Genomic DNA, 26,884 nt, shown 5'->3' with positions numbered 1-26,884 from the left:
TAACGGGTCAGAGCATGAGCTTTAGACCAGGGCAGCTAGGGTTGAACAGTTTCTGCCACATTTTAGCTGAGAGACCATCTGCAAGAGATCGAATCCCTCTCACCTCTCCCCTGTCTTGTGTAGTCGTCCGAATGAATTACTCCATGTAGAGTATTTAGCACAGTGTCCAACATCTAATAAGCTTCAGTAAAGGCAACTATTAGTATTGATGTTATTCTAGTCTTTATCCTTCACACTGCTTCTTGTGTTTGACATACTTCCCTTTACTCTCCAAAGTTTGATTAATTTGTTTTCATCTTAGACATAGGCCAGAATTTTGTTTGGAACATATTCTTGTTAAATATAGTATTTTTGTGTGAGACTTCTGGGGTTTTTTGTTTTTGTTTTTGTTTTTTTTTATAAAGAGAGAGTGTGTGTGATCAGGGAGAGAGGGGCAGAGGGAAAGAGAGCATTTTAAGCAGGCCATGCTCAGCGCAGAGCCCGATGCAGAGCTCGATCCTACAATCCTGGGAATATGACCTGAGTCGAAATCAAGGGTCGGACACTCAACCAACTGAGCCACCCAGGCACCCCTTTTCATCTTATTTTTAATTGTGGTAAAATACAGATAATAAGATTTACCATCTTAATGTTTTTTAAGTGTGCAGTCCAGCAGCATTAGCTTCATTCCTACTGTGTAGGAATGTGATTATCACCATCACCCATTTCTAGCACCGAGAGTTAGGGTGAGCCTGACTGTAGAAGAGAATGCGGGCACTTTTGGGGTAATGGAAATGTTCTGCACCTTAACAGTGATGATGGTCACCTGGGTGCACCATTTGTCAATGCTCATCTAACTGGACACTTAAAAATTAGTTCCATTTTCCTACATATAAATTATACGTCAAAACTGACTCAGAAGGAAAAATAAAAGAAAAACTGGCTAATAGCAAACAGATCTAAAATTGAAGCGAGTGGGTTATAGTATAAGCAGGCTCAGTTCTGCTGTTTCCTAGCAGGGACTGAATATATAATGTTTTAAATCGATGTATCAGTTAACAGCACCATAAAGACAATCACATTCAGGAGGTAAAGCACCAGAAGACCTAAAAAGGGAAGTGACTAAAGCAGCCACCCTGAGAAGCGGGTAAGGAGGAAGGAGGACCGTTGGTTTTCATTATAAATCTTTCTCCACTATTTTGTGTTTTTAGCACTGCATGTATAACTGATAAAAATGAAAGGAAAATGGATAAATGAGATGGAAGATCAGGAAATAGAGTCATAAGTGTAGAGCTCTTTCTAGCTCAGTTAGAAAGGAAAGGAGAGGGGCTCCTGGGTGGCTCAATCGGATAAGCGTCCGACTTGGGCTCAGGTCATGATCTCACGGTTCGGGGGTCCGGGCCCTGCGTCAGGCTCTGTGCTGACAGCTTGGAGCCTGGAGCCTGCTTTGGATTCTATGTCTCACTGTCCCTCTGCCCACCCCGACATGCACTTTGTCTCTCTCTCTCTCAAAAATAAACATCAAGAAAATTAAAAGAAAAGAAAGAAAAGGAGAAACATGGAGCAGAAACCACATGGAATACCCTCACTTCTCTCTACGATTTTATTGTCATTTCATTTAACTCATGAGCATGAGGAATATCATAGTCGGAAGGGATGAATGTCCCTAGATACATCAATACTAATTACCCATTGTCAAAGCTGGGGTTCTGGAGCCCGCATTGGGGTTCAAATGGAGTAAGCTTGTTTACAGAGTAGAGTAGAGGCCGAGACTTACCCACAAGGTCAGAGCATGGCCGTGGACTGCAACACAGTGACCGCACTCCCAGTAGTTGGTTATTTGAGATCGGGGTCCTGAAAGACATGAGGAAGGCAGTTCGGAGACCAGGGAATCGGTTTACGTGGGTAAAAGGCAAAATAGGACAGAAGCTGGAACTTAAGTAGGAGGTCCAGGATGCCAGTCAGAGGATTGCCCCAGTCATACCTCGGCCACAAATAACCTGCATTGGTGCTGCGCTGCAGTGTTTACGGTGTCTACTAACACGATATTTCATGTGATCTTTACCACAACACTGTCAAGTAGATATTTTCCACAGGAGCTGTATTTACTGTCTTCATTTTAGAGATGAGGACACTGTGGCCCTACGGAGACTGTGACTTGCTTCTGTGACTTGTAGAGAAGGCTGCACAGGTCCGCAGGACGGCACTGGACGAGCCGCCGTGGTCTGTAGTATCCCCACTGCCTGTCGCTGCCTCTACTTGCGGTGAATTTCCCAAAGCCTTTGTTTTGTACCTCTGCTAAGCCCTTTTTTAAAAGTGGCTTTGTGTCTGATCCTGTTTGTGATTGTTGCAGAGGAACCATTCACTGCAGAGTTTTGAGCACTGTACATTTAGGATTTAAAGAAGGAAGAAATATCGATGAGGAGGGAAGGAGCCAAAAGTAGTTGAGTCTGCCCTTTGAGGCACAAAAGTTTTCAATTTTTACGTAGTCCAATTTGTCTATTTTTGTTACCTGTGCTTGCGTGATCTTTTTTCAGAGTCTTTGAGCCATTGCAAAACTTGTACTTAACATCTAGCATGACGTTCTCCCTGGCACTTGCATGGTACCTCCAGGCCTGTTTCCCGCATTCCTTTACACAACCATCATGGGAATAAAGTGTTCATCAGAGCACAAGATAATTGCAGAAAGAGAGACTATAGACGCATAAGACAAGCATTGAGCATCATTCACACCAAGGGAAACAGAATGGTGCATTAGCACCCACAGGTCAGGAACACTTTGATGACCCCCACCCACTCTGCAGGGCTAGCCGGGAGAAAAGGATGTTAACTCCATGTTTCATGCTATAATTTACTTATGATATTTATGAAAATATTATATAATTGGTTAATGCTATAGAGGGTTAAAAACTACGCTGTAGAAATATTTTGTGCTAATAGTATTTTTTTGTAATGGGAGCTGCCCTTCACATATGGTGACCACATGGACAGGTTTATCTGGAAGGGTCCTGGTTTATGTCTGGTGTCCTGGTATAATCATTGCACCCTCATCGATAGAGCGTTAAAATCCAGAGGGGATGGAAAGGTGATAAAGGCATAGGCAGTTAAGTTAGGTTAAACTGCACTTCAGCTCCGTCTCAGGGCTTTGCCCTCACAGATCTAACTCCCTTCGGTGAAATGGGGTGCTTGCCCTGAGAGACTTCTCGAAGGCGGGTGAAATAGCAGACTTCAGAGCTCGGTTCTCTTCATCAGGCTGAAGGCAGTGCCTCATAAGTCCCCACACACTCTCCTGGTCACCCCTTGCTCTGCTCTGCTCGTCTTCTTTGTCCCATATTATCATGTCCAAAACATGCCCTCGTAAGGAAGGAAGATGGTTGCAGAGGGGCGTGGGGGGGGTGGCAGGGGTTGGGATGGAGAAACAAACTGAAATCTGAGTTAGAGAAATTAGGCTTTCTAATGGAATCACCCGGACTGGGGCTGTAGCGGGACGATTTTGTTTTGCCGCTTCGCCTGTTGACAAGTTAGAATTCTGTCATCTTCTCTTGGTGTCCTGTGTAGCGGTAACAGCACGCTCTGCCTCGGCGAGCCGTGTGGTTCAGGCTCTGGTGGGCAGGAGTTGCTTCATGCATCTTTGTCGGCATCCAATTTCTTTTTTAATTTTTTTTAATGTTTATTTATTTTTGAGAGAGAGAGAGAGTGGGGAGGGGCAGAGAGCGAGGGAGACACAGAATCCAAAGCAGGCTCCAGGCTCTGAGCTGTCAGCACAGAGCCTGACGCGGGGCTCGAACCCACAAGCCGTGAGATCAAGAGCTGAGCTGAAGTCGGACGCCTAACCGACTGAGCCACGCAGGCGCCCCGGCATCTAATTTATTGCGAGGAAGAGGCTTGGATAATGGCTGGAAAAGAGGCTTCAAGAGACCGAGCTAAAGCACCATACAATCAGGTTCACGTATCAAAAGCTCATTGTTGTACTTTTTCCTGCATTCTGTTTGTGAGAAAGTTGCTTTTTAAGTTTTGGGTTTCTCATTTTTCCTGTGTGAACGTATATATGAAAAGCTGAGTTGTTTCTTATCACGTTGCAGATGTTACTAAACTTATTGGCAGCGTTTCCTTACCAGGCCCGAGTTATTTGAATTATGCTCCTGCGGTAGTTTTCCTGTGTGACTAATTTTACTTCTAAACTCCTTTTTATTAGTAATACAGTTAATAACTCCAGCTCTAATATGCCTGTTATACACAGGGATGGAATGTTGTCCTTTTGTCCTTACTAAGTGATTGCTTTATGAACACAGGAAAGGTGAGACTGTGTCCCAGGATTCTCGAGGGGACTGGGAGCTCACCAGCCCTGCGAATGTGGCCTGCGTGCGGTTACGATGATCGTAGTGTCAGTGTGGCGAATGCGGTGGGTTTTCAAAATAGGGTTGCGAGATTCCTCAGCAATTAGTTTCAGGTTAACAAATAAGTAATAGTTTCTTTAAAAATAAAGATTGTAGGGGCGCCTGGGCGTCTCAGTTGGTTAAGTGTCTGACTCTGGATTTCGGCTCAAGTCATGATCTCTTAGTTCGTGAATTTGAGTCCTGCATCAGGTTCCGCACCTACGGTGTGGAGCCTGCTTGGGATTCTCTCTCTCCTTCTCTGTCTCTCTCTCTCCCTCACTCTCAAAATAAATAAAATTTTTTAAAACTTTTAAAAACAAATAAAAATAAATAAAGATTGTGTTGGGATGCCTGAGTGGCTCACTCAGTTTAAGTGCCTGACTCTTGATGTCGGCTCAGGTTGTGATCTCGCAGTTCGTGAGTTCGAGCCCCATATTAGGCTCGGTACCTACAGTGTGGAACCTGCTTGCGATTCTCTGTCTGTCTCTCAAATAAACTTAAAAAAAAGTAAAGATTGCATTGTTAGGGCCTGAGACGGTATTTGCGTCTATGCGTATAGGCCAATATGTTTCAAAATGCATCTTCTGAGCAGATTTTATCAGAGTTAAATTGAGAATCTTACAGGAATCTACTCCAGCCAGTGTAGTCAGCTGAGCCTGTGGTTCTCTGGAGGACCTTGTGGCATCAGGTGTTCTTTTAACAGCCATGTGAAAAATATTCTGCCCAGGCCATAAAACTGAGCTGGGCTGACAGAGCTACAATGTAGTATTTTCTTCTTTTGATCTTTTCTACTGTATCTTCATTCGTAGCAGGTCATAAACTGAACACAGTACTGCCTTTCATATGGTGTACTGAAAGAAGTGCATTTCTTAAAACTAGAGAGAGAGTCCTTTGAGGTCATTTTCATAACTATAAAAACATTTAAATTTATGTTCTAAATGTGTTTGGTGTGAAGTGAATAGAGGCAGGATCATCGGTTTGATTGGTTTGATTTGATAGTGGTGTTCATTTGGAGTTGTTTCCTGCATGCACTGTTGTTATACTTTATTAAAATACAGATGATGACGGGCGCCTGGGTGGCTCAGTCGGTTAAACGCCCAACTTCTGCTCAGGTCATGAACTCACGGTTCGTGAGTTCGAGCCCCACATCGGGCACTGTGCTGACGGCTCAGAGCCTGGAGCCTGCTTCCGATTCTGTGTCTCCGCCTCTCTCTCTGCCCCTCCCCAGCTTGAACTCTGTGTGTGTGTGTCTCTCTCTCTTTCAAAAATAAATAAAAACATTAAAAAATTGAACAAAAATACAGATGGCAACTCAAGTGTCATTTCTCTTTAGATATAATGATAACTTCTCATTGTGTTCAATACTATTTTAATATCCTCCGAAATATCACTAATAAGTGTGATAAAATATCCTTACTCTTATAATGAATACTAAGCTTTATTAAAAATCAGTGATTCTCAAACTTGTCTTCTCCAGTACATCCGACAGATTTGACCTGCTTCCGTTGCCCCTTACCCTGATTGAAAAGTACAATCAACCTTTTATCTATCACCCCTTGTACAGGCTGAATAGGCCTTCCTGGTGATTCTATATGCCCCTCCACACAGACACCCTGTCCCTCTACCAATCACACATGTACACCTTGAGAATTGCTGATTTAAATGATGTCAGAATAGTCAAGGTGAGAGACTGGGAACAGCCAAACTCATTTACAGTTGAAATTGAATGCTGCTTTAACTCTGGTGTGCTGAGATGATACCAAGACCTAATTGATGGAAAATCTCACAAGCTGAATGCCTTATGGTTCAATTGCATGAAGGTGATGAGCTTCACGACTGTTTCCTGCCAATAATGTTAGCTTAAATGGGCCCAAAGTTTGTGATTTCAGGCCACTCGAAGGAGCTAAGTGATCTATAAAATACCTCTTATAAATAGACTTCCATTAAATTTACGGATAGTCACCTATCTACTGGTGTCATGAAACTTACCTTGTTAAGAAACCAAGTCATATTTAATACGTATTTGTTTTAAAGTAATTTAGGAGCACCTGGGCGGCTCAGTCAGCTAAGGGTCCAACTCTTGCTTTTGGCTCAGGTCATGATCTCACGGTTTGTGGGATCGAGCCCCAAGTGGGGCTCCATGCTCTTAGCCCGCTCACGTGCGTGCTCTCTTCTCCCTCTTTCTCAAAATAAATAAATAAGCTTTTTAAAAAATTTAAAATATTAAAAGTATTTAAAATAATTTAAAGTGTTAAAAAGTGATAAAAGGTCTAAAAAAGCAGAATCTGGGAGATAGTAGCTTTGACTTAGAGATTCATAAAGAAATGTATCCTTTTTCCTTTGTTTAGATTCCTTGACTGAAACATTTACTTCCCTGAATTTGAATTTGGGTAACGCTTTGGGGGTGGGGGGGGAGGGTAGCTGGTAGTTTTGTTGAAGTACTTCTAACTTCCATCAAAGCACAGAATGGTGTGCTCTAAAATGCCAAACTACTAAACCTGGGGATATCTTGGGGAGTCTGTGGATATTATTCAGAGGGAGCAAGAATTAGAGGCGGAAAATTGTCTTTGTTTCTAAAAGCTGGATTTTGAAATTCAGTTTCTATTGGTGACAAAGACACAGGCAGTGGCAATACCAATCAGACATTTTCATAACACGTTGCAGTTATTGGACATACCTCAAAATATTTGTGCTCATCACTGCTTCTGTGACAAATTTGTTTTTTAACGTTTTGATACCTATTTCCAGATCATCGGGGTACCTGACTGGCTCAGTTCAAAGAGCATGTGACTCTTGCTCTCAGGGTTATGAGCTGGGTGTAGAGAGTACTAAAAATAAATATATAGATAAACTTAAGAACCATCACTGGTATCTTTTGTAATTCTGTGTATTTTATGTATACATTTAGAAACATTATTTAGAGAGCTCTCCTGCTCTTTCCCATGTGTGTTGTGTCTTCCTATAACATGTTTCTTTTTCTCTTTCTGTAGCATCAGCCACTACGTGATTGTCATGTCCATGACCATCGTTCTGGTGTTTCTCAATGGCCTGGCCCACCTGCTCATGACAAAGAAACTCAGACTCTGTGGCAAACCCAAAAGCCACCTCATATGATGTTGCCCAAGCCATCATTCAACCTCTGGATCCTGCTTCCCATTCTCCTTTTACACTAAACTCTTATCAAGGATTCAGTAAGAAAATGGACATTGATATACAGCATATTCTGCTCCTACAGAGAAAAAGACATGCGGAATTCTGAGTTTACAGGTTATCTGCAATAAAGGAGCTTCCATTTTCTTGAGTTTCTGTGTGTGTGAAATAGTGGTTCTGTCTGTGGAAGGGCATCGTGGACTTTCTCCATTTTCAGTTTCTTCCTTTAGCTGTCGGCCCCTCTCACTGAGCTTTTAGAGCACCTGGAACAGTCGGCTCAGCAACCGCGCAGCGTCCCCTAGATGCGGAACAGTCGGGTCAGCAACCGCGCAGCGTCCCCTAGATGCGGCCGAGAATGTGCTCCCGTGGGGGCGGTGCTGCTCACCTCCACAGCCAGCACTGGCTGAGCTTGGAGCAGGTCACCCGGCTGCACCACAAATATTTATCAGCGCTCAGCCCTGGTTTTGCAAGGAATGATAACGCTAGAAAGAGAATCAGGATCTGTACCTTACCGAAGCTTCAGTAGAAACAGTGTTGGCAGGTGTTTGCCATCTTCCCTCGGAGTGCAGCGACACTGTCTTCTTAGTGCTCTTCAGGGTTTTCATAGTGTCCCAGCCAGGTGCAGGTTGACCGTCCCTTTTTTTTTTCCTTTTGTTTTTTTTTTCCATTTCTGGATTCCCATTGGAATTTCTGTAGATAGAAAGGTAGAAAATACTTGGTGTTTGTGTCTGATTCAGGGAAAAATTTTTAAAGGATCAATTTTTACTTGTAGATTCAGTATCTGTTACCCGCATAGCTTTTATCACATATTGTTTCAACAGAATTCTTTAAGTCAGTGGTTAAACTTTCTGACCATATCATAGGAATCAGTGTTAAAATTGCTTATCTTTCTGGTTGGAAGATTCTAGCCCAAAGGCTTAGAGTCCTCTCACTAAATTTAAATTTCCATTTGTAAACTAATTCTAATGGGCAGAATAGTTTGAGAGTAATTTTTACTTGGGTTTTTCACAAAGTGACCTTTATGCATCACTGTAGACTTGGCCTTTAGCCCATGGCGTGCCGGTAGATTTTGGCTGATGCTAAGCTTTGCTAGTCTGAGTCCCACTTTTTAAAGAATTCCTTTTGAGTTAAATTACTGCACTACTAGTTCACACTAATGACCAGGAAGCCCCCTACAAACTACTATGTTTTTTAAATTGGCCGGTGAGTGAACAAATACAATTTAGAAGATTCAGAAAGCAGTTTGGCAAAACGCACTTTCTTACTTTCTGCTTACAATGAAGTGCGGTAATAAGTCGTGATAGTACTTCACGTACCAGTGACAGCACTATGGTACAAGGAAAGAAAGAGACGTAGATTTCAGTGTAAGGCCCCTTGCATCCGTGTCTGATATAAAATCTTGCTGGACAACTAAGCAGCTGCTGTAACGGATGATGGTATTGGCAGGTACGGAACCCGTGAACTTTCACGTTGCCTCAGGATTTCTAATCGGTTTTTTCACAAGTCAGCGAAAACCGACTTTATAAACACCATTTAACTCCTTTTATGCCTAGTTTTACCTTCCATCTTTTCCCAGATTTCCACACAGAGGAATTAATGAATATTTTATTATGACATTGTAAAAGGTGCTCAGCGATTTGCCTTTATTTTGCTCTTTGAAGCACGTCTTCATGTTGTCCTGAGTCCATGTGAGCTGACAAAAGAGTGATGTGTACTTGCAGCCGTGGGCTCGCCTTGCCGCACTGTTACCTGGACCCCTCAGACTTTGGGGAACAGAGATCTAGACAGGCCTTTTCTGTTGTGCATCTTATCAAATATCTTAGCGTTTTGAAATGCATATTTTTACATTGAATAACAGAAAAAATAAATATTATTTAAATGTATTTCTGTTTAAGTCATTTACTTTTTCATTCTAACTATTAACACCAGATTTCCAAATCAAACTTAAGACATTTGCTAGTTAGCATTTGCTTAAATTAGGAATTGCTATAGGAATTAAAGGCAGCATATCAGGTTGAGAAAATACTGAACAAAAAAGCCATGGTATGTCACGTGGACCGTGGATAAACCTTGGAGGATACTCTAAGGATTTAGGAAGCTACCTGCAGTCCATTCATAATTAACCAGTGTTTTAATTCTCTGTATTATTATATTTAGTATGCACTATTTAGAACACAAATGTCTTGGCACAAAAACAGACACTCAGATCAATGGAACAGAATAGAGAACCCAGAAATGGACCCACAAACATATGGCCAACTAATCTTTGACAAAGCAGGAAAGAATAGCCAATGGAATCAAGACAGTCTCTTCAGCAAGTGGTGCTGGGAAAACGGGACGGCGACACGCAGAAAAATGAACCTGGACCACCTTCTTACAACACACACAAAAATAAACTCAAAATGGATGAAAGACCTCAATGTAAGACAGGAAGCCATCAAAACCCTCGAGGAGAAAGCAGGCAAAAACCTCTTTGGCCTTGGCCACAGCAACTTCTTAACACGTCTCCGGAGGCAAGAGAAACAAAAGCAAAAATGAACTATTGGGACCTCATCAATATTAAAAGCTTCTGCACACTGAAGGAAACAATCAGCAAAACTGAAAGGCAACCAACAGAATGGGAGAAGATATTTGCAAACGACATACCAGATAAAGGGTTAGTATCCAAAATCTATAAAGAACTTATCAAACTCAACACCCAAAAAACAAATAATCCAGTGAAGAAATGGGCAAAAGACATGAAGAGACACTTCTCCAAAGAAGACATCCAGATGGCCAACCGACACATGAAAAAATGCTCCACATCACTCACCATCGGGGAAATACAAATCAAAACCACGAGATACCACCTCACACCTGTCAGAATGGCTAACATTAACAACTCAGGCAATGACAGATGTTAGTGAGGATGCGGAGAAAGAGGATCTCTTTTGCATTGTTGGTGGGAATGCAAGCTGGGGCAGCCACTCTAGAAAATAGTATGGAGGTTCCTCAAAAAATTAAAAATGTTAAAAAAGGGATACAGGTATGCTGTTTCGAAGGGGCACATGCACCCCAATATTTATAGCAGCACTAGCAACAATAGCTGAAGTATGGCAAGAGCCCAAATGTCCATTGATGGATGAATGGATAAAGAAGATGTGGTAGATATATATATATATATATATATATATATATATATATATATATACACACACACACACACACATACATATATATGTATATGTGTGTATACACACACACACACACACAGTGGAGTATTAGCAATCAAAAAGAATGAAATCTTGCCATTTGCAATTATGTGGATGGAACTAGAGCGTACTATGGTAAGTGAAATTAGAGAAAGACAAATATCATATGACTTCACTCATATGAGGAATTTAAGATACAAAACAGAGGAACATGAAGGAAAGGATGCAAAAATAATATAAAAACAGGGAGAGGGACAAAACATAAGAGACTCTTGAATATGGAGAACAAACAGAGGGTTACTGGAGGGGTTGTGGGAGGGGGGCTGGGCCAAATGGGTCAGGGGCATTAAGGAATCTACTCCTGAAATCATTGGTGCACTATATGCTAACTTGGATGTAAGTTTTTTAAAAAATGCTTTTTTGTTTTTTGGGAAAATGTTATAAATGGTAATATATTTTCATAATACTTCCCTCAAAATGACCTAACAATGATAGAGCTTGACTGCATACCTAGATAACCTATTTATCACTCACAGTATTGCTTCTCATGAAAAACTCATTCCAAATTTCAGCCAACTCAGATATTAGAAACCTGTATGTCCACCATCCCCACCCCCTACTTTTATACACTTCTTGTAGTAGACTAGGGACTCCTTTGCTCCTCCACCTTTGACACATACCTGTGCCATGAAAAATGTAATTTTTGGTGGAGCTGGCCCAGGGGGAGGAAGGTGGCAGCTGTGTTGGGTGGGGGAGGGACTGTCTCCAGAGGTGGGGCATCAACTCTGCAGGGGAGAGCCTGGTGAGCTCCTATATCTACACTAGACACCGGCTGGTCAAGGGGCCTGAAGAGAGTGAGCTAAATTGACTCAGTCATTTGGGGAGGACCCCCCTCCCCACCGCCCATCCTTCGGGCAGTTCCAAGGACTCCTCTAAGAGACCAGAGAGAACTTGGTAATTTCTCACCTTTCCAGAGTCGTTCTTTATATATTGACATTTTCTCATCCTCTGTAAGATGCTTTGAAATGGGATTGTTATGGTACGTGTTTTCAGTACTATGGTAACATGTTGTAGCATTTTCACATTTCTGCATCAGCATGGTATGTAAAAAAGGTAGATGAGATTTCTGCACTTAATACAGTACAGAATAACTCATTCTATACCAACGGCATTTGAGAAGTAATGTATCACTTACTAATTTCTTTAGAGACACAAACAGATCACAACTATTTTCAACTCAAACTGCAGTATTTATTTGCCATGTAGCATTTCTCAAAGTATGTCCCTTAGAACATCGTTTACTTAGGATACAGATGTCATAATAAAAAGGGTTCCCTGATCAAATATATTTGAGAAGCACTTGGTCAAACAAAGTTAATAGGTGTATTTATTGTAGTACTTAGGGAATTTAACTTGATTTACGCATTATGGAGGGAGAAAGATCGCAGTATACCAGCAGCTTCTACTTGCTTGGCTGCAGACCTATCTTAAAGTCTCCCCTCCAACTGGCGAGCATACTTTAGAAATGTTGTCGTATACTTTGATGCTTAAAACCTTAGTTTGTCACACTGTTTTGGGGTGTTGCATGTTTAATTGAATCTGTTTTCCTGAAAAGATTTTAACCCCTAATGCGGGAAAACTTTAAAATGTACTAGCAATTTGGGGTGCCTGGGTGGCTCAATCGGTTAAGCATCTGACTCTAGATTTCAGCTCAGGTCATGATTTCACAGGTTCATGAGTTTGAGCCCCGTGTCAGGCTCTGTGCTGGCAGTGCAGAGCCTGCTTGGGATTCTCTCTCTCTCTCTCTCTCTCTCTCTCTCTCTGTTTCTGCCCCTCCTCTGCTCGTGCTCTCTCTCTCTCTCTCTCTAAATAAATACACTTAAAAAGTGTACTAGCAACTTTACTTGCCTCTGTATAAATTATGCCTATGATGATTTAGTCTTTCACGTGGGACTCTTCGGTAGTACCATATGGATGGCATCCAGTCCATCACAGATCATCAGACAGCCCTGGTAGAATCTGGACTAAGTCTTTATGCCATAAATGTATAGCCTTTACCAGAAAAATAAAAATCACAGCAAATATTGGCTTACTCTCTTGCGACTTGCCTACAGAAGGCGATTACTAAAGCTTTATGCCTTCCTTGGTTTTTCTGTTTTATTTATTTCTCTCTTGCCGTTTTCTCTCTTTTCATGTCACTCCTCTCTCTCAACCATGTTCGAACCCGGTGTGTATACAAATAATGGGTTTTCTTCACGAATTGGTTCCCATCGGTTCTGATGTTCAGTGTAGACATGGTGTGAGTACACAGTGCTCAGCTGTGCCAATGTCTGCTTGGCACTCTCTCCTCGGGACTAAGTCTGCCTCCATTGTTAACCGTGTATCTCTGGCAGGAGCCAAGTGGTTTCTTATGACTTTTCCTTCACCATAGTTGACAAATTTAGAGGTGCACATCTGACCCAATCTGGGCCAATCTGAGTTCTTTGCAAGACTTTCAAGCTAGAAAGGAGAGAAAATTTCTAAGATGCAAAGTTCAGGAGCTATTGATGGTTAGGTTGGATTGAGATACTCTAGATACCTTCTAGTAGGTAACCTTCCATCACATGCTTATCTGACAAAAAGAAGGCTTATTTTTGCTGTGATTTCTAAGGACAGCGGATAAGAACCATTCCAAAACTCCACTTAAAATGCTGATTTTTGTATATTCTTTTTACCTTATGCTTTCTAGATTGGAAATCAATGGGACAGAATAGTTCAGTGATGTTCTTCACAGATCTCTGTGGCTCTGCCCTCTGCTGCCCAAGTTCCCTTTGTTCCAACCATCTTGGAACCCTTCCCATTCATTTCCAACATAATTTTGTCTCGATCTCCTGTGACTTGCATCCAAGAGCGTTAATTGACGTGCATGCCTTGAATGTGTTTGTACAAGTATCTCTTCAATGTTTAGTGCAATTTCTATTTATGGCTTTTTAAAAAATTATGGTAAAACTTACAAAGTGCCAGGCCCTGTTTAAATGGTTTACACATACTGAACTATTTAATCCTCGTAACAACCCTGTGAAGTAGGTATTATTATACCATTTTACACATGAGAAAACTGAAGCCCAGGGTGATTTATAAAGATCCCACGACTAGTATAACTGGCTTTGCTTTTACATTTTCAACAGACGGTTGCTGCCGAAACATTATATCCCGGAATCTCTGCATACGAGCATTTGTAGATTTTTGCTTCTGAAAGCACAGTCACTGTACCCAAGCAGGTGACATGAAAAGTAGACTGCAGTTGTGTGTGCATAATCCAGGGTAAACAGCACGATTAAGAAAACATACTTTTGAAGTTGCCTACACGTCTGTAATAGGCATGTGACACACTTACACCGGATCCTTCACATTTGAGGCAAATGCCAGCTGTCTTCCAAGTGGTATATAAAGCAAAAGGAGCAAAGTTTCCTCACTTTTATTTCATTAGCATTAAAATAAGAAAGGGAATATTTGCTGTTTTCAAGCACTTGAAGTTTTGTAAAGACCTGAAAGTCCAGAGTGTGCTTAGTGTAGTGGGTCAAATTGTGGCCGCTGGAAAGATATGTCCACACCCTAACCCTGTGAATGTGACCTTATTTAGGAAGATGGTCATTGCAGATATAATTAAGGGTTTTGAGATGAAATCACTCTGGATTATCCGGGGACGGGGGGGGGGGGGGCGGGCATAAATCCAATAGCAAGTGTCCTTGTGAGAGAAGAAATGACGTGAAGACAGAGGCAGTGATGCAGCCACAAGGCAAGAAAGGCCAGGGGCCACCAGAAGCTGGGAGACGCCAGGAAGGATCTTCCCTTCAGGCCTTCAGAAGGAGGGTTTCCCCCAGCAACCTTGATTTACAACTTCTGGGCTCCAGAACTCTGAGAGAATAAATTTTCATTGTTTTAAGCCACCCAGTTGGTGATAATTTGTTATGGCACCCCTAGGAAATGAATATATATGGGGAATTTAGCTTACAGAATCAGACTGAATCACAGCACTTGCATGGCTAATTCATAAAGTTTTCTAGATCACGAGTTTGAGTACCATAGTTCACCCTAAAATGTGGATATAAAGATATCAGCACGTAAACTTAGGGGGTGGAGTTAAACACCCTTTAATGTCAAGATTGCTGATGATTTTTTTCTGGAATATTTCAGCCGTATTTTTCTGGAAGTAAAGAGCTCCTTAGACTTTCCATTTCCCTTCAATATTTTTGGTGTTTATGCATCTGGATTCAGTTGAAACCAGAAAGTTGAAAGCTTGTCATAAATCTGGTTGTCTTTCAAACCCTTGCCCTTGGGCTTATTTGAGAAGAGCCTTCACCCTCCTTAACACCACGGCATCCATGACCTAATCCAGAATGCAGGAGAGAATTTTCCCACAGGAGCCCTGCACACAAATCCTCTCAGTCTTGATCCAGATTTGGCGTGAACTAGACATGCCACCACAGGCCCCGTGACAGGGCCTGGCACCATCACAAGAACATTCCTTGAACCTTAGAGTGAAGCCTTCAAGTGATGTTTCCTTTGTTAAGCCACGAATTTTGTGTAATGTTAACTGACACTCCGGTTTATGAGATCCTATCTCGTGTCAGTCCGATGGTTGGAGCTGCTGTTCTTAATGCTTCCGGGGCCTCAGAGCCTGACCAAACTCACCGGGGTCTAAGATGGGAGTATCATGAGGTGAGGGCCTGTTAGCCATCCCCTGGAATGGAGAACTTGTGTGGCCAGAGTTTTACCGGTTTCCTTGTTTTACCTGGGGGACCTGCTCCTCCACGAGGTGGACAGAGCTGGTGGGGCCTGGATGGCATTACCAGTTTGGCCTAGTGAGGTGAAGCTTTGATGAGAACTGAAGATGCGCGTGACCCCTGTCGCTGCGTTAGATGCAGTGCTGTCAATGGCTAGTCAGTGCCTCCTGCAGGGAACTGTCTGCTCTCCTCATTCCTGGTGACCCCAGCTCCCAGCTGTTACTGTTGCTTTTCTGATTGGCAATTTGAGGTTCTGGCCTTGCTCCTGAATAGATCCTGGGCTGTAGCAGTCACCAGTACTGAATACCCTATTCTCTTATTCAGCAAATTCAGCTTTTTCAGATTGAGCCGGTTCACCTGACTGTCAACAGAGCAAAAACTCTTTCCTTCAAGAAAGAAAAGTTTTTCTTCCTTTCATGCATCTGTCTGCCCAACCATTCTTCCGTTCACCCCAGCACCCCTGGATCTCCCTACAAAAAGCTTTCCTTGAGTCCTTGTGTGTCAGCTCTGAGGTTGGGTGAAGGAACCCAAGTTGGTTAAAATCCAATACTGACTTTACAATCCCATTCTCAGGCTTTGCAGGTGGACAGAAAAGCTAGCAGGAGTAAGATTAAAAAAAAGAAAAAAAGAGGGAAGGATCGAAGGTGTTCTCTGGATCAGTTTACCCAGGAAGGCAGCAAAAATGAAAAGCGGTATAAAGCCATCAGAAACATGGAACAAATCTGGGGTGCCTGGGTGGTTAAGCTTCCAACTCTTAATTTCAGTTCAAGTCATGATCTCAGAGTTCGTGAGATTGGGCCCCGTGTTGGGCTCTGCACTGAAAGCTCAGAGCCTGATTGGGATTCTCTCTCTCCCCTTCTTTCTGCCCATCCCCCATCTGTATGCGTGTGCTGTCTCTCAAAATAAATAAACTTAAAAAAAAGAAAAAAAAGAAAGAAAGACAGAAAGAAAGAAAGAGACATGGAAGAGATCTTCCACCAATGCTTCTTACTGCCCGCTTCCTGTCCCAATCAGAATCATGTTACTGCTTGGGAGAGCTCTGGGGAGAATGACGTAGAAGGCTCATGGTAGTGACTCACCAAAGTCACCAGCAGCCTCCACGACGCCCCATCACTGGCTTGCCCGAGTCTGTGTCGTGCTTGAATTTTCCATAGTCTTTGCTTGTGGCCGCCATTTTATAGCCTTACCATGTCTGTGCTGCATTTCACATGGAGACAAGATGGTGCTCATCTACTTATCCAAAGGACAAACATGTTGAATTGCTTTGGGGGAATCAGGGTGAGGTTGCTATCTATGAAGACCTTTTTTCTTTTTCCTTCTGACGGCAGCTTCCTTACTTGGGAGGCAAACCCCAAATGTCGGCTTTGTTAGATCCATATTCTAAGGACTAAGAAAACAGAATTGGGTGGTTGCTATGCAAGAAACTGTAACACGTCTTACTTGGAAAACTCCAGAGACTTTGGCACTTTGTTCAGAGTTGTCATCCTTTATCGCACAGTGGTTTTCAGTTTGAATAATTAGAATCGCAGTATGGATAAGAAGGAGTAGAAACTTGCTTCTAAAAGCTTAAGCAGAAAATTCCTGAAAATTTGCCAAGAAGACTATTTTTGCCAGCTACTGCCACGTAAACAATGGCACTTCCTTTAACTAACATATTTTCAAAGGCTTTTAATTTCTTCTGTTTCTTTTTAGAGTAGATGGTCTAAATGGCCTAAGCCTGTCAAGATGGTTTGACTCATTGTTTCAGGGTTGCTGACACCTTGGAAGGACAGATAGATAAATGGCTCAGGATAAAGTCAGTGGATCCCCCTGTTATGTTGCTGCTCTTGTAGGTTTCGGCCATAACCAGCGTCAAAGAAAGACTCCCCCAGGAGGGCCAGGTATACAAAGGCCTGAAACACCTCACAAGGGTCAGGCATTCTTATCCTCATCCTCACTGTCACCAGGGGCAGTGGGGGAGGGAGTTGGAAGTGAATTTGCCAGGATCTATCTGTGGATCACAGAATCCAGTGCTGGCAACAGCCTGGCTGCAGGAGGGCGCAGTTTAAGCAAGGATATTGGAATTTAATATGTGCTGTTGGGGGGCAAGGGGGAGTGCATTTAAATAAAAATAAGTATTTATCATCTTGGTGTCTTTTAAAAGCTTGTCCGTCAGGGGAAGAATCCTTCCCAAACCACCCTGATTTGCACACTGGCAGTTGTTCTGGTTTCATACTTGGTCTGTGATGACAAAAGTGTCACCTCCTTCCTTCTCTGGCAACTTGTGATGTGTCTGTCAAGTCCCCAAAGAAGATCCATCCTGGAATGTCTTTTGACAGGATGGCAGCGGAGGAAAGCATATTGCATACATTGTGAAGTAATAACAGACATCAAACTTTATGTTATGGTTATTACCCAAGACATTTTTAAAGTAGATTACTCTCCAGTTTGAAAGGTTTGGCTTTTTAATGGGGGCCTGCAGGCTGCTATTTATCTTGGCTCTTCTGCCTGTATTAGGATAATTTGTCTTTGGTTAGTTCTTGGGGCGGTGGAGTCTGTACTAATCAGACACAGAATGAGACTTTTCACTGGCTTTTGAAATTCAGGGGGATGCCATTCTTTAGAGTTTATAATCCTTTAGCTTCCCAGACCCTTTGATTTTCTGCCTACTTCTAATTTATTTATTTATTTATTGAGAGAAATAGAGTGAATGGGGAGGGGCGGAGAAAGAGGGGGAGACAGAGAATCCCAAGCAGGCTCCACACTTATCAGTGCAGAGTCTGATGCAGGGCTCGAACTCATGAACTGTGAGGTCATGACCTGAGCTGAAACCAAGAGTTGGGTGCTGATTTTCTTCCTACTTTTAAGTGATCTCTTGAAAAGGCATAAAATAGCATTAAACTATATTCTGTCATTTAGATCTCCACATTCACATTTCTGGAACTGAGAATACTATTTCTTATTACCTAAGTATTCTGTGTAATTCTTCTGTTTGTCCCTTTAACAAAGATTTACTGGGTTCTTACCACGTGCTACCGACATTGCAGCAAATGACAGAGATATAGACAGATCACTGGGCTCTCATGATATATGTGATATAACTAATATATATCCCAAGCTCTGTGGGAGCCCAGAGGTAAACTGATAACTTCTGACAAGGTGGAAAGAAATTGGGGGAGATTTCACAGTCGTAATACTTGAAGTAAGCCTTTTGGGGACAGTTATCATTAACCCGGACGGGTTTGAGACGCATGGATGGCAATTGTCTAGGTAAAAGACTGACTGAGGCTGAATTCAGACAAATCTTTTGCAGGCTGTTGAATCGACAGTAATTTCATGAAGGACGAACTTCACAGGTAGTTCCTCAGTCCCCAGGTCACTATGTAAATACAAGATGCACATCATGAGCACTGACCAGTCATGTTACTCCTTTCAAAGTCTGTCAGTGGGTCAGGTGGTCAACGCACGTCGGTTATTCAGTTCGTACGCAGACAGCAATGCGTGTCATTCTGTTGCCTCTTTGTCTCCCAGTGATAAAACCACATGACCTCTTACAAAAATGGATAATCATAAGAGGGAATTGACCAACAAAGATGAAATTGTGATAAAGAAACCAAAAGTGACAGCACTGTAAACAAAATCCGAATCAAACATAAATGGGTTATAAAGTGCCTGGGTGGCTCAGCTGGTTAAGCATCCGACTCTTGATTTCAGCTCCGGTCAGGATCTCACGGTTCATGGGATCGAGCGCCCCTGCTTTTTTTTTTTTTTTTAAAAGATGCTAAGTTTGTGGTGATTATGCAGCAAAAGAAGACTTAAACACTTCATGGCAGTTGCCAGTAAAAGTTGACTTCATTTGCTTCACAGAAATTCTGGTAGAGGACTTCTTTCCAGAGGAGAAAATGGACTGGTTTACCAATAGCTCCTGTATAAAGTCAGGGCTTCCAAATCTCAATGTTTCTTCTGCTACAACACCCCCCTCCACACACACACACACACACACACACACACACACACACACACACACTGAGTGTGAAGGCAACACCTGACACTCTTCATATCACCCAGTGGGACTGCAGCTCAGAGAAAGGAGGTGGTTATGTCACTGTAGCTACATTATTGCCACGCGTATTCAACTGTCTTTTGCCTGTGGCTCAGAAGTCTTCTGTCTGGGTCTATGAAGATCCCTGGTTAGCTTGCAATCAGAGTAACATCTTAAAACCTTACAGGGATCTTGACATGACCTATACCACACTTTGTTTATTTACCCATCTTTTAATGGACATTTGCCTTGTTTCCAGTTTGGAATTGTTATAAATAAAGCTGCTATCGACATCTGTATGTAAGTCTTTGAACATGTGAACGTATACTTCCTTTTCTCTTGGATAATTACCTAGGAGTAGAATGGCTGGATCATATGGTAGGTGTATGTTTATTTTTTCAATATGTTTTCAAACTGTATTCCAAAGTGTTTGTACCAGTCTTTACTCCCACCAAAAGAGTGTGAGAGTCCCGGTTCCTTGCCAGCACTTGACATGGTCTTTTTAAATTTTAACCATTCTAATAGGCGTGTAGTGGAATCTCGCTGTGGTTTGTGTTTGCATTTCTCTAATGACTACTGGGTTAATATGCTAATGTCAGTATATCTTCTTTGGTGAGGTGTCCATTCAAATATTTTGCCCATTACAAAATAGAGCTGTTTAAAAGATCTATCTGTAAGTCTTTCTCTGCTAATTGCATCATCTCTGTCATTTCTAGGTCTTTCAATTAGCTGTTTTCCTCCTGGTTGTGGATCAGATCTTAAGGCTTCTTCACATGTCTGGAAATTACTGATCGTAAGCTAGCTATGGGTGCTACATAGTTGAGTGTTTAGACTCTGTTGCTTCTTTAATACAGTGTGGAATTTTGCTCTGGCTCGTGGTGAATTTGTAGATCATCTTGATATGTTCAAGGGCTGTTTTAGAGCTGTGTCAGTGTAGGTCTAGAATAGCCTCTCTGGGGTCTCTATTGAGTACCCAGGGCCAATGACATTTCTCCAGTCTGACTGGCCAGTCTTTGAACATGTCCCAGTCCTATGTAGGCTGCAGTACCTGCTCAGTCCTGCAGCATCTTGGATCAGCCTCATGGTGTCTTGTCCTAAGATGAGTAGCCTGATATTTAGACAAAGACTCAAGGGTACCCCCCCCCCCCCACCGCCCACAGATATCTGGAACTCTCCCTGCATAACTCCCTTCTCTATGTACCTTGCCCTCCACTTTCCAACTGTCTTACTAGTCCGAACTTCCAACTTCTTTCTCCTTAGCTCAGCAAGACCACTGTTCTCCGTTTGGCTTCCTCCTCGTGACATAGTCTAAAAAGTGCCTGCAGAAAGGGTATCATGGGACACCTCTCTTAGGGATCACAGACTTGTGCTGCCTTTTGCCCAACTTCTGGAAACCATAATTCCATGTGCTTTTGTCTAGTGTTATAGTTGTTCACTGTAGGAGAGCTAGTCTAGTAGCAAGTTAATCTGCTGTGGCCAGAAGCAGAATCCCAAATGTGCTGGAATGAGGAATTTCCTTTAGAAAGGCAGGTCAGGGAGGACCTCTCCAAGGAACAGATGATGACTAGGGTTATCAAGCTGTGGAGCTCCTAACCGGTTCCTCTGAGATGAAGGGAAAAAAGGGTTATTTCAATAAATTTAAAGACAATTTGCTTTGTTTTTGGTTTTCAGCAAAATCATAAAGTCAAATGTGTTTAGAGCTGGTTCCCAGTAGGGTCCCCTAGCTGTTTACATTCAGGATGTGATATGTTTTTAAACTATGTTTTCTGTTAGTCTATAAAGTAAAAACCCTAATGTGGTTAATGAAGTGTCTTGAAGGAACATTCAGCTTTGAAAACGATGTCCCTCTCTGGCAAAAAGGAGAATTAAGCCCTCCAAACATTAAAAGCACCAGGTAGTGCCAGACTCTCATTTTGTGTCAAGAGGTGAGTTGACTGGGTTCGGATATTCACTGTGCCCGCTACAGTTGCCACTCTGGGCCAGGTCCTTGACTCCTCTGGGCTGTGTGTGTATTTTTTCCTCTATAAACCAAGGCATTAGACTAGCTTCTTTCTGGCTTCAAGGAAACGAGGAGAAGGCTTTTGTTCCATGTACCTGGTTTTAGAATCAGTCTGTCAGATGTGGCTCTGAACCTTGGAACTGCTCCCTCTGGAGCCCCAGTTTTCTCATCTTAAAAACTGCATTAACGTTAAGGTTATTAGGAGGACAAATGATAGCAAGCAGTGAACTTAAGCCTGGGGCCTGGCACGACATTGAAGTCTGTGGTAGGCCACAAAAAAATGAAACTTCTAGAGTAATGAGTGGTAAGTAAGCATTATATGGCCTGTGGGTACCCAGTTGGTAGTTCTACAAGTTCAGGCTGATGGCCGTGTGTAGCCTTGGTGAATGTAAGGCTTAAATAAGAAAGGAGTAACTCCAAGCACTTGAAAAATGAAGGAGGCAATGATTTTTACATGTGTATGGATCAAACGGAATTGTTTCACGGAACATGTACACAAGCGATTCCCTTAGGGCCGGAAAACGCAGCCAACAGCTGTTTCTATTTTGGTCTTCAACTTGCTCTCTCCCTCTGCCAGCCTCCTAGCTCCACCAGATTGGCTGGAGGTCATCCAGGGGGACTTTGTTAAGCTTCCTTTCCTCAGGGAAGTAGGAACCCACTGTGCTTTCTCTGTAGATTCTCAGAGATTCCTCTGTTCTTGACTTCACGTCTTAATGGCCATCACTTCCCAGATGGCTCAGAGCTGGTCCCTGGAGTTTTGAGCTATTGTCACAGGCTCTGACTGCTCTTCTCTCATGGGGGAAAGGAATCAATAGGGGAAAACAGGTAAAGTCTTGTAACAGACTCCGTTGTTTGCTGCTGACCCAGTATCGATTATCCTTCCGTTTTACTAACTCAACCTCACCTTGGTTCAGGGTGGCCTGCTAAAATATAGACCTCAGTCTTTGTGCTTAAGGTGAAACGGTCTGTCCAATGAGATGTAAGAGCAGGCTGCCTGGGGAGGCTTTTGGGGATGCTCCTTATAAAGGGGTTGACTCAACAGGCCACGCCTTTTGCACTTTCCTTTCACCTTTTCTGGAGGTGGAGGACACTTCTTATAAACGTGGTGCTAAAGGCCATGCTTGGCCTGAAAATGAAGGAACAGACAGCAAGAAATAGGGCAGGTTACTGGTAGCCCCAGGGAGCTGCCAGACCAGCCCTGGATGACCACTCCTGGACTCCTTCTTCTAGGACAGTAATAAAACCCCTGCTTTATTTAAGCCACTGTTTAGTTGGTTTTTCCATTATTTTCAGTATGCAAGTCTAAGTGAACCTCCTTTAAGTGTGAAATTGAGATAAATATTTGTGTCTATACATGGATAAACTCTTTGGCATAGGAGGTACGTAAGCAAAAACTCAATGGTCATTACTCAGGGATGCCTAAGGGAGTCCTCCAGGAAGTGGGGAGTTGAATTTGTCAGAAAAGCAGCACATTAGCCTATAAAGAAAATCATTTGAGGGGTGCCTGGCTGGCTTAGTTCATAGAGCATTCAACTCTTGATCTTGGGATTGTGAGTTCAAGCCCCATATTGGGTGTAGAGAGTACTTAAAAAATAAATCACAACTAAAAAGAATCATTGGAGATAAAGGTGGCTTCTGGCACCTCAAAGTGAGATTCTAATTACGGTGAAATAAAATTTCTTTATTATTTTATCACTTAAGGAAGCTACAATTGATGTATGTGATATATTTCTGCTTCCCACATTTTTTCAAATTCATGAAGATTTAAAAAGAAACTTGTAAAAAAAACTCTGCCAATTTAGGAAACAGAAGTGTCATACAGTGTATTAAGTACACCTTAATTAAAAAAGGGGTTGTTTCAGGGGCGCCTGGGTGGCTCAGTCAGTTAAGCGGCCGACTTCGGCTCAGGTCATGATCTCGCGGTCCGGGAGTTCGAGCCCCGTGTCGGGCTCTGTGCTGACAGCTCAGAGCCTGGAGCCTGTTCAGATTCTGTGTCTCCCTCTCTCTCTGCCCCTTCCCTGTTCATGCTCTGTCTCTCCCTGTCTCAAGAATAAATAAAATGTTAAAAAAAAAAATTAAAAAAAAGGGGGGGGGTTTGTTTCAGGGCACCTGGGTGGCTCAGTCAGTTAAGCGTCTGACTCTTGATTTTGGTTCAGGTCGTGATCTCAGGGTTAATGGGATAGAGCCCCATGTTGGGCTCTGTGCTGGCAGCATGGAGCCTGCTTGGGATTCTCTTGCCCCCTCTGTCTTTGCCCCTCCCCTGCTCACACGTGTGCTTGCTCTCTCTCTCTTTCTCAAAACAAATAAACTTAAAAGGATGGATTGTTTCATGTCTACTCTTAGGGGACTTCTAATTAGTCATGACAATTTCAACACATGTTTATCTTGATTCCTTCTTGGAACCTCACTAAAATTAAAGAAATAAAAATACAGAAACCCACAAAGACAAAGAGAGGATAAGAGGTGAGAGAGGCAGGCAAGAGAAGTTGAGAAGTTTTTACAGAAGATGGAGAAGGGATGGACAAGAAGGGAAATTAGTGGAGGAGAAGAACATAAAAATTAGTGCCTGCAACCTAGAGCTAACATACTTAATGGTGAAATATAGGCTTCCTGCCTATGGTTGGGAAGGAGACAAGGATGCCTGATACTGATTTTTCTACTCCTATTCAACATTGTATTGGAGGTACAATGAAACTTAAAATAATACCATTTACAATAATAACTCAAAACCACAGATGCCTAGGAACAAACCCGTTAGATGTGTGTTTTTTTTTAATTGCTTTGTAAAAACTATATGATATCATTAAAAGAAACTAAGAATATTGAACTAAATGGAAGGAATTACCATGTTTGTGGTTGGGAAGAGAGAATAAAGAGACAATTTTGTAAAATTGTAATTCTTCCCAAATTAATTTATAGGTTCAGTGCAATTCCAATCAAAATCCCAGCAGGCCATGTTGTGGAAATTGTCAAGCTGATTCTAAACTTACATGGAAATGCAAAGGGTCAGCAGTAGTGTAGAAACGGGCAAATTTATTCTAAAATCACAATTACTATAATGTTGGTACAAGGTAAATCAATAGAGTAGTAGAAAAGAATAGAATATTCAGGAGTAAACTCACATATATAAGGACCCTGAGAGCAGTGAAAGAAACGCAATTTTTCAATACAAATGGTGTTGTGTCAATTGGATATCCATATGGGAATAAAATGTGTCTTGATTCATACCTCACACCATATTTAAAAAGGCAGTTCCAAGGACATTGTAGGGAAAGGAAAGCCACAATGCTAGAAGAAAAGACAGGCACAAAAGTCACTAAGTATATGGGAAAATATTGAAGTTTTGGATTTACATTAAAATTAAGAACTTCTAGGGGCGCCTGGGTGGCTCAGTCGGTTGAGTGTCCGACTTCGCTCAGGTCACGATCTCACGGTCCGTGAGTTCGAGCCCCGCATCAGGCTCTGTAATGACAGCTCAGAGCCTGGAGCCTGCTTCAGATTCTGTGTCTCCCTCTCTCTCTGGCCCTCCCCCCGTTCATGCTCTCTCTCTGTCTCAAAAATAAATGTTAAAAAAAAAAAAAAATTAAGAACTTCTAGGGGCACCTGTCTGGCTCAGAGGGTAGAACATGTGACTCTTGATTGCCAAGTCGTTAGTTCGAGCCCCACCTTGGGTGTAGAGTTTACTCAAAAAGGAATAAAAACATACAATCTTTTTTTAAAAAAATTAAGAACTTCTGTTCATACAAAGACTCCATTATGTTGGTCAAAAGGGAAGCTTTTAAAGAATCAGAAAAGATACTTGCAATACATGTAATTGGCAGAGGGCTTATGTCAAGAACATACCGTTTCTTCAAATCCACAAGGAAAAGGGCACAAGCTAGTTAACAAGAGACTCGCTGATGTTAAATAACTTCTTCAAAGGCGGAACAATATACAGTAGTCTCCCTTGACCTTCAGTTCCGCGCTTTCGGTGGTCTCGGTTACCTGGACGACCGCAGCCGGAAGCCGGTGATCGGCCTCTGACGTCTCTGACGCCTCTGACGCAGCGTCAGAACGTAGATGATAGTCCGGCGCTAAGTCACGCTGTGACGTCATTCCCCTCACTCATCCTTCTGGCCAGCGCTTTATCATCTCGCATTGTCGCAAGAAGAAAGGTGAGTCCAGACGACCTTGAACAACACGGGGGTCAGAGGTGACGAACAGCGCAGTAAAAAATCCACCTGTAACTTTTGACCCCCCCCCAATATAACTCCTAATAGACTGCTGTTGACCGGAAGCCTTACCGAGAACACAGTCGGTGAACACATGTTTTGTATATGTATTACATACTGTATTTGTATAAGCAAGCAAGGTAGAGAAAGGAAATGTTAAATCGTAAGGAAGAGAGAGTACACGGACAGTATTATACTGTAATAATAAAAAATAAAACCCGCGTAGAAGTTTGACCCTGTAAGTTCAAACCTGTGTTTTCCTTCCTTCCTCCCTCCCTTCCCTCCCTCCCTCCCTTCCTTCCGTCCTTCCCTCCTTCCCTCCCTTCCTTCCTTCCTAACTTCCTTCCTTCCTTCCTTCCTCTTTCATGTTTATTTCTTCTTGAGATAGACACATACACACAGTGCTAGCAGGGCAGGGGCAGAGACAGAGGGAAACAGAATCCGAAGCAGGCTCCAGTCTCCAAGCTGTCAGCACTGAGCCGGAACTGGGGCTTTAACTCACAAACTTGAAGTCATGACCTGAAGTCAGTCGCTTTACCGACTGAGCCATACAGGCACCCCTAAACCTATGTTTTTCAAGGGTTAACTGTACAACAAGATTTTGAGAGAGAGAGAGAGAGAGAGAGACCACATTCAGGTACCTTTTATTACAGTATGTTATAATTGTTTTATTTTATTATTAGTTATTGTTGTTAATCTCTTACTGTGCCTAATTTAGAAATTAGACTTTATCCCAGGTTGTTATGTTTAGGGGAAAAAATGTGGTACATAGAGGGTTCAGTACCGTCCGTGGTTTCAGGGATCCTGGGGGCCTTGGAAACGACCCCTTATGGATAAGGAGGGACTACTATAGCGGTGTTTCAAAGCAGAGGCTCTAGACTAAGGTCATCTGAGTTCAAATCCTCGCTGTGCCTTTTATTAGCCTGTGGCCTGGCTGTAAATTTCATAACCTCACATGCTTCAGTGTCCTGCTAATAATAATACCCGTATCTTAAGGCTGTTGTGAGGCTTAAATGAGCTAATATAAACAAAGCTCTGAGAACCATTACTGGCCCTTTGTACTAATTGCAGCAATCCTGATCACAGTTATCAAGGATTAAACCTTTATTTGTCTTCATCCAAAACTCATCTCTCACCACTTACACTATCTGGCCTTTGGGAAATGTTTGCTGTTCAGCTTCCAAGTCACTC

General features: G+C 42.4%; 1 protein-coding gene and 1 long non-coding RNA gene across 12 annotated transcripts in view; one reads left to right on the top strand and one right to left on the bottom strand.

Moving 5' to 3' along the window:
• The window catches only part of PIGN (phosphatidylinositol glycan anchor biosynthesis class N), a 103,823-nt gene extending 96,167 nt beyond the window's left edge, over window positions 1-7,656 (top strand). For all 11 annotated transcript variants that reach the window (XM_015077234.3, XM_053205801.1, XM_015077235.3 and 8 more), the window contains one exon: window positions 7,346-7,656. In XM_015077234.3, the coding sequence (XP_014932720.2) occupies window positions 7,346-7,469 (124 nt within the window). In that variant the 3' untranslated portion in view covers window positions 7,470-7,656. The remainder of the gene's footprint in view (window positions 1-7,345) is intronic.
• Window positions 1,575-25,486, bottom strand: LOC128312365 (uncharacterized). The gene is made up of 4 exons (XR_008291532.1): window positions 25,326-25,486; window positions 24,711-24,770; window positions 8,018-8,195; window positions 1,575-1,833 (listed from the first exon to the last, which is right to left on the bottom strand). It is a non-coding gene; the product is annotated as an uncharacterized LOC128312365 (long non-coding RNA).
• Between the last annotated feature and the right edge of the window lie 1,398 nt (window positions 25,487-26,884).

The sequence above is a fragment of the Acinonyx jubatus genome, chromosome D3 (genome assembly GCF_027475565.1).
Source record: "Acinonyx jubatus isolate Ajub_Pintada_27869175 chromosome D3, VMU_Ajub_asm_v1.0, whole genome shotgun sequence".
Taxonomy (NCBI): domain Eukaryota; kingdom Metazoa; phylum Chordata; class Mammalia; order Carnivora; family Felidae; genus Acinonyx; species Acinonyx jubatus.
This window is presented reverse-complemented; position numbering and strand designations above follow the sequence as displayed.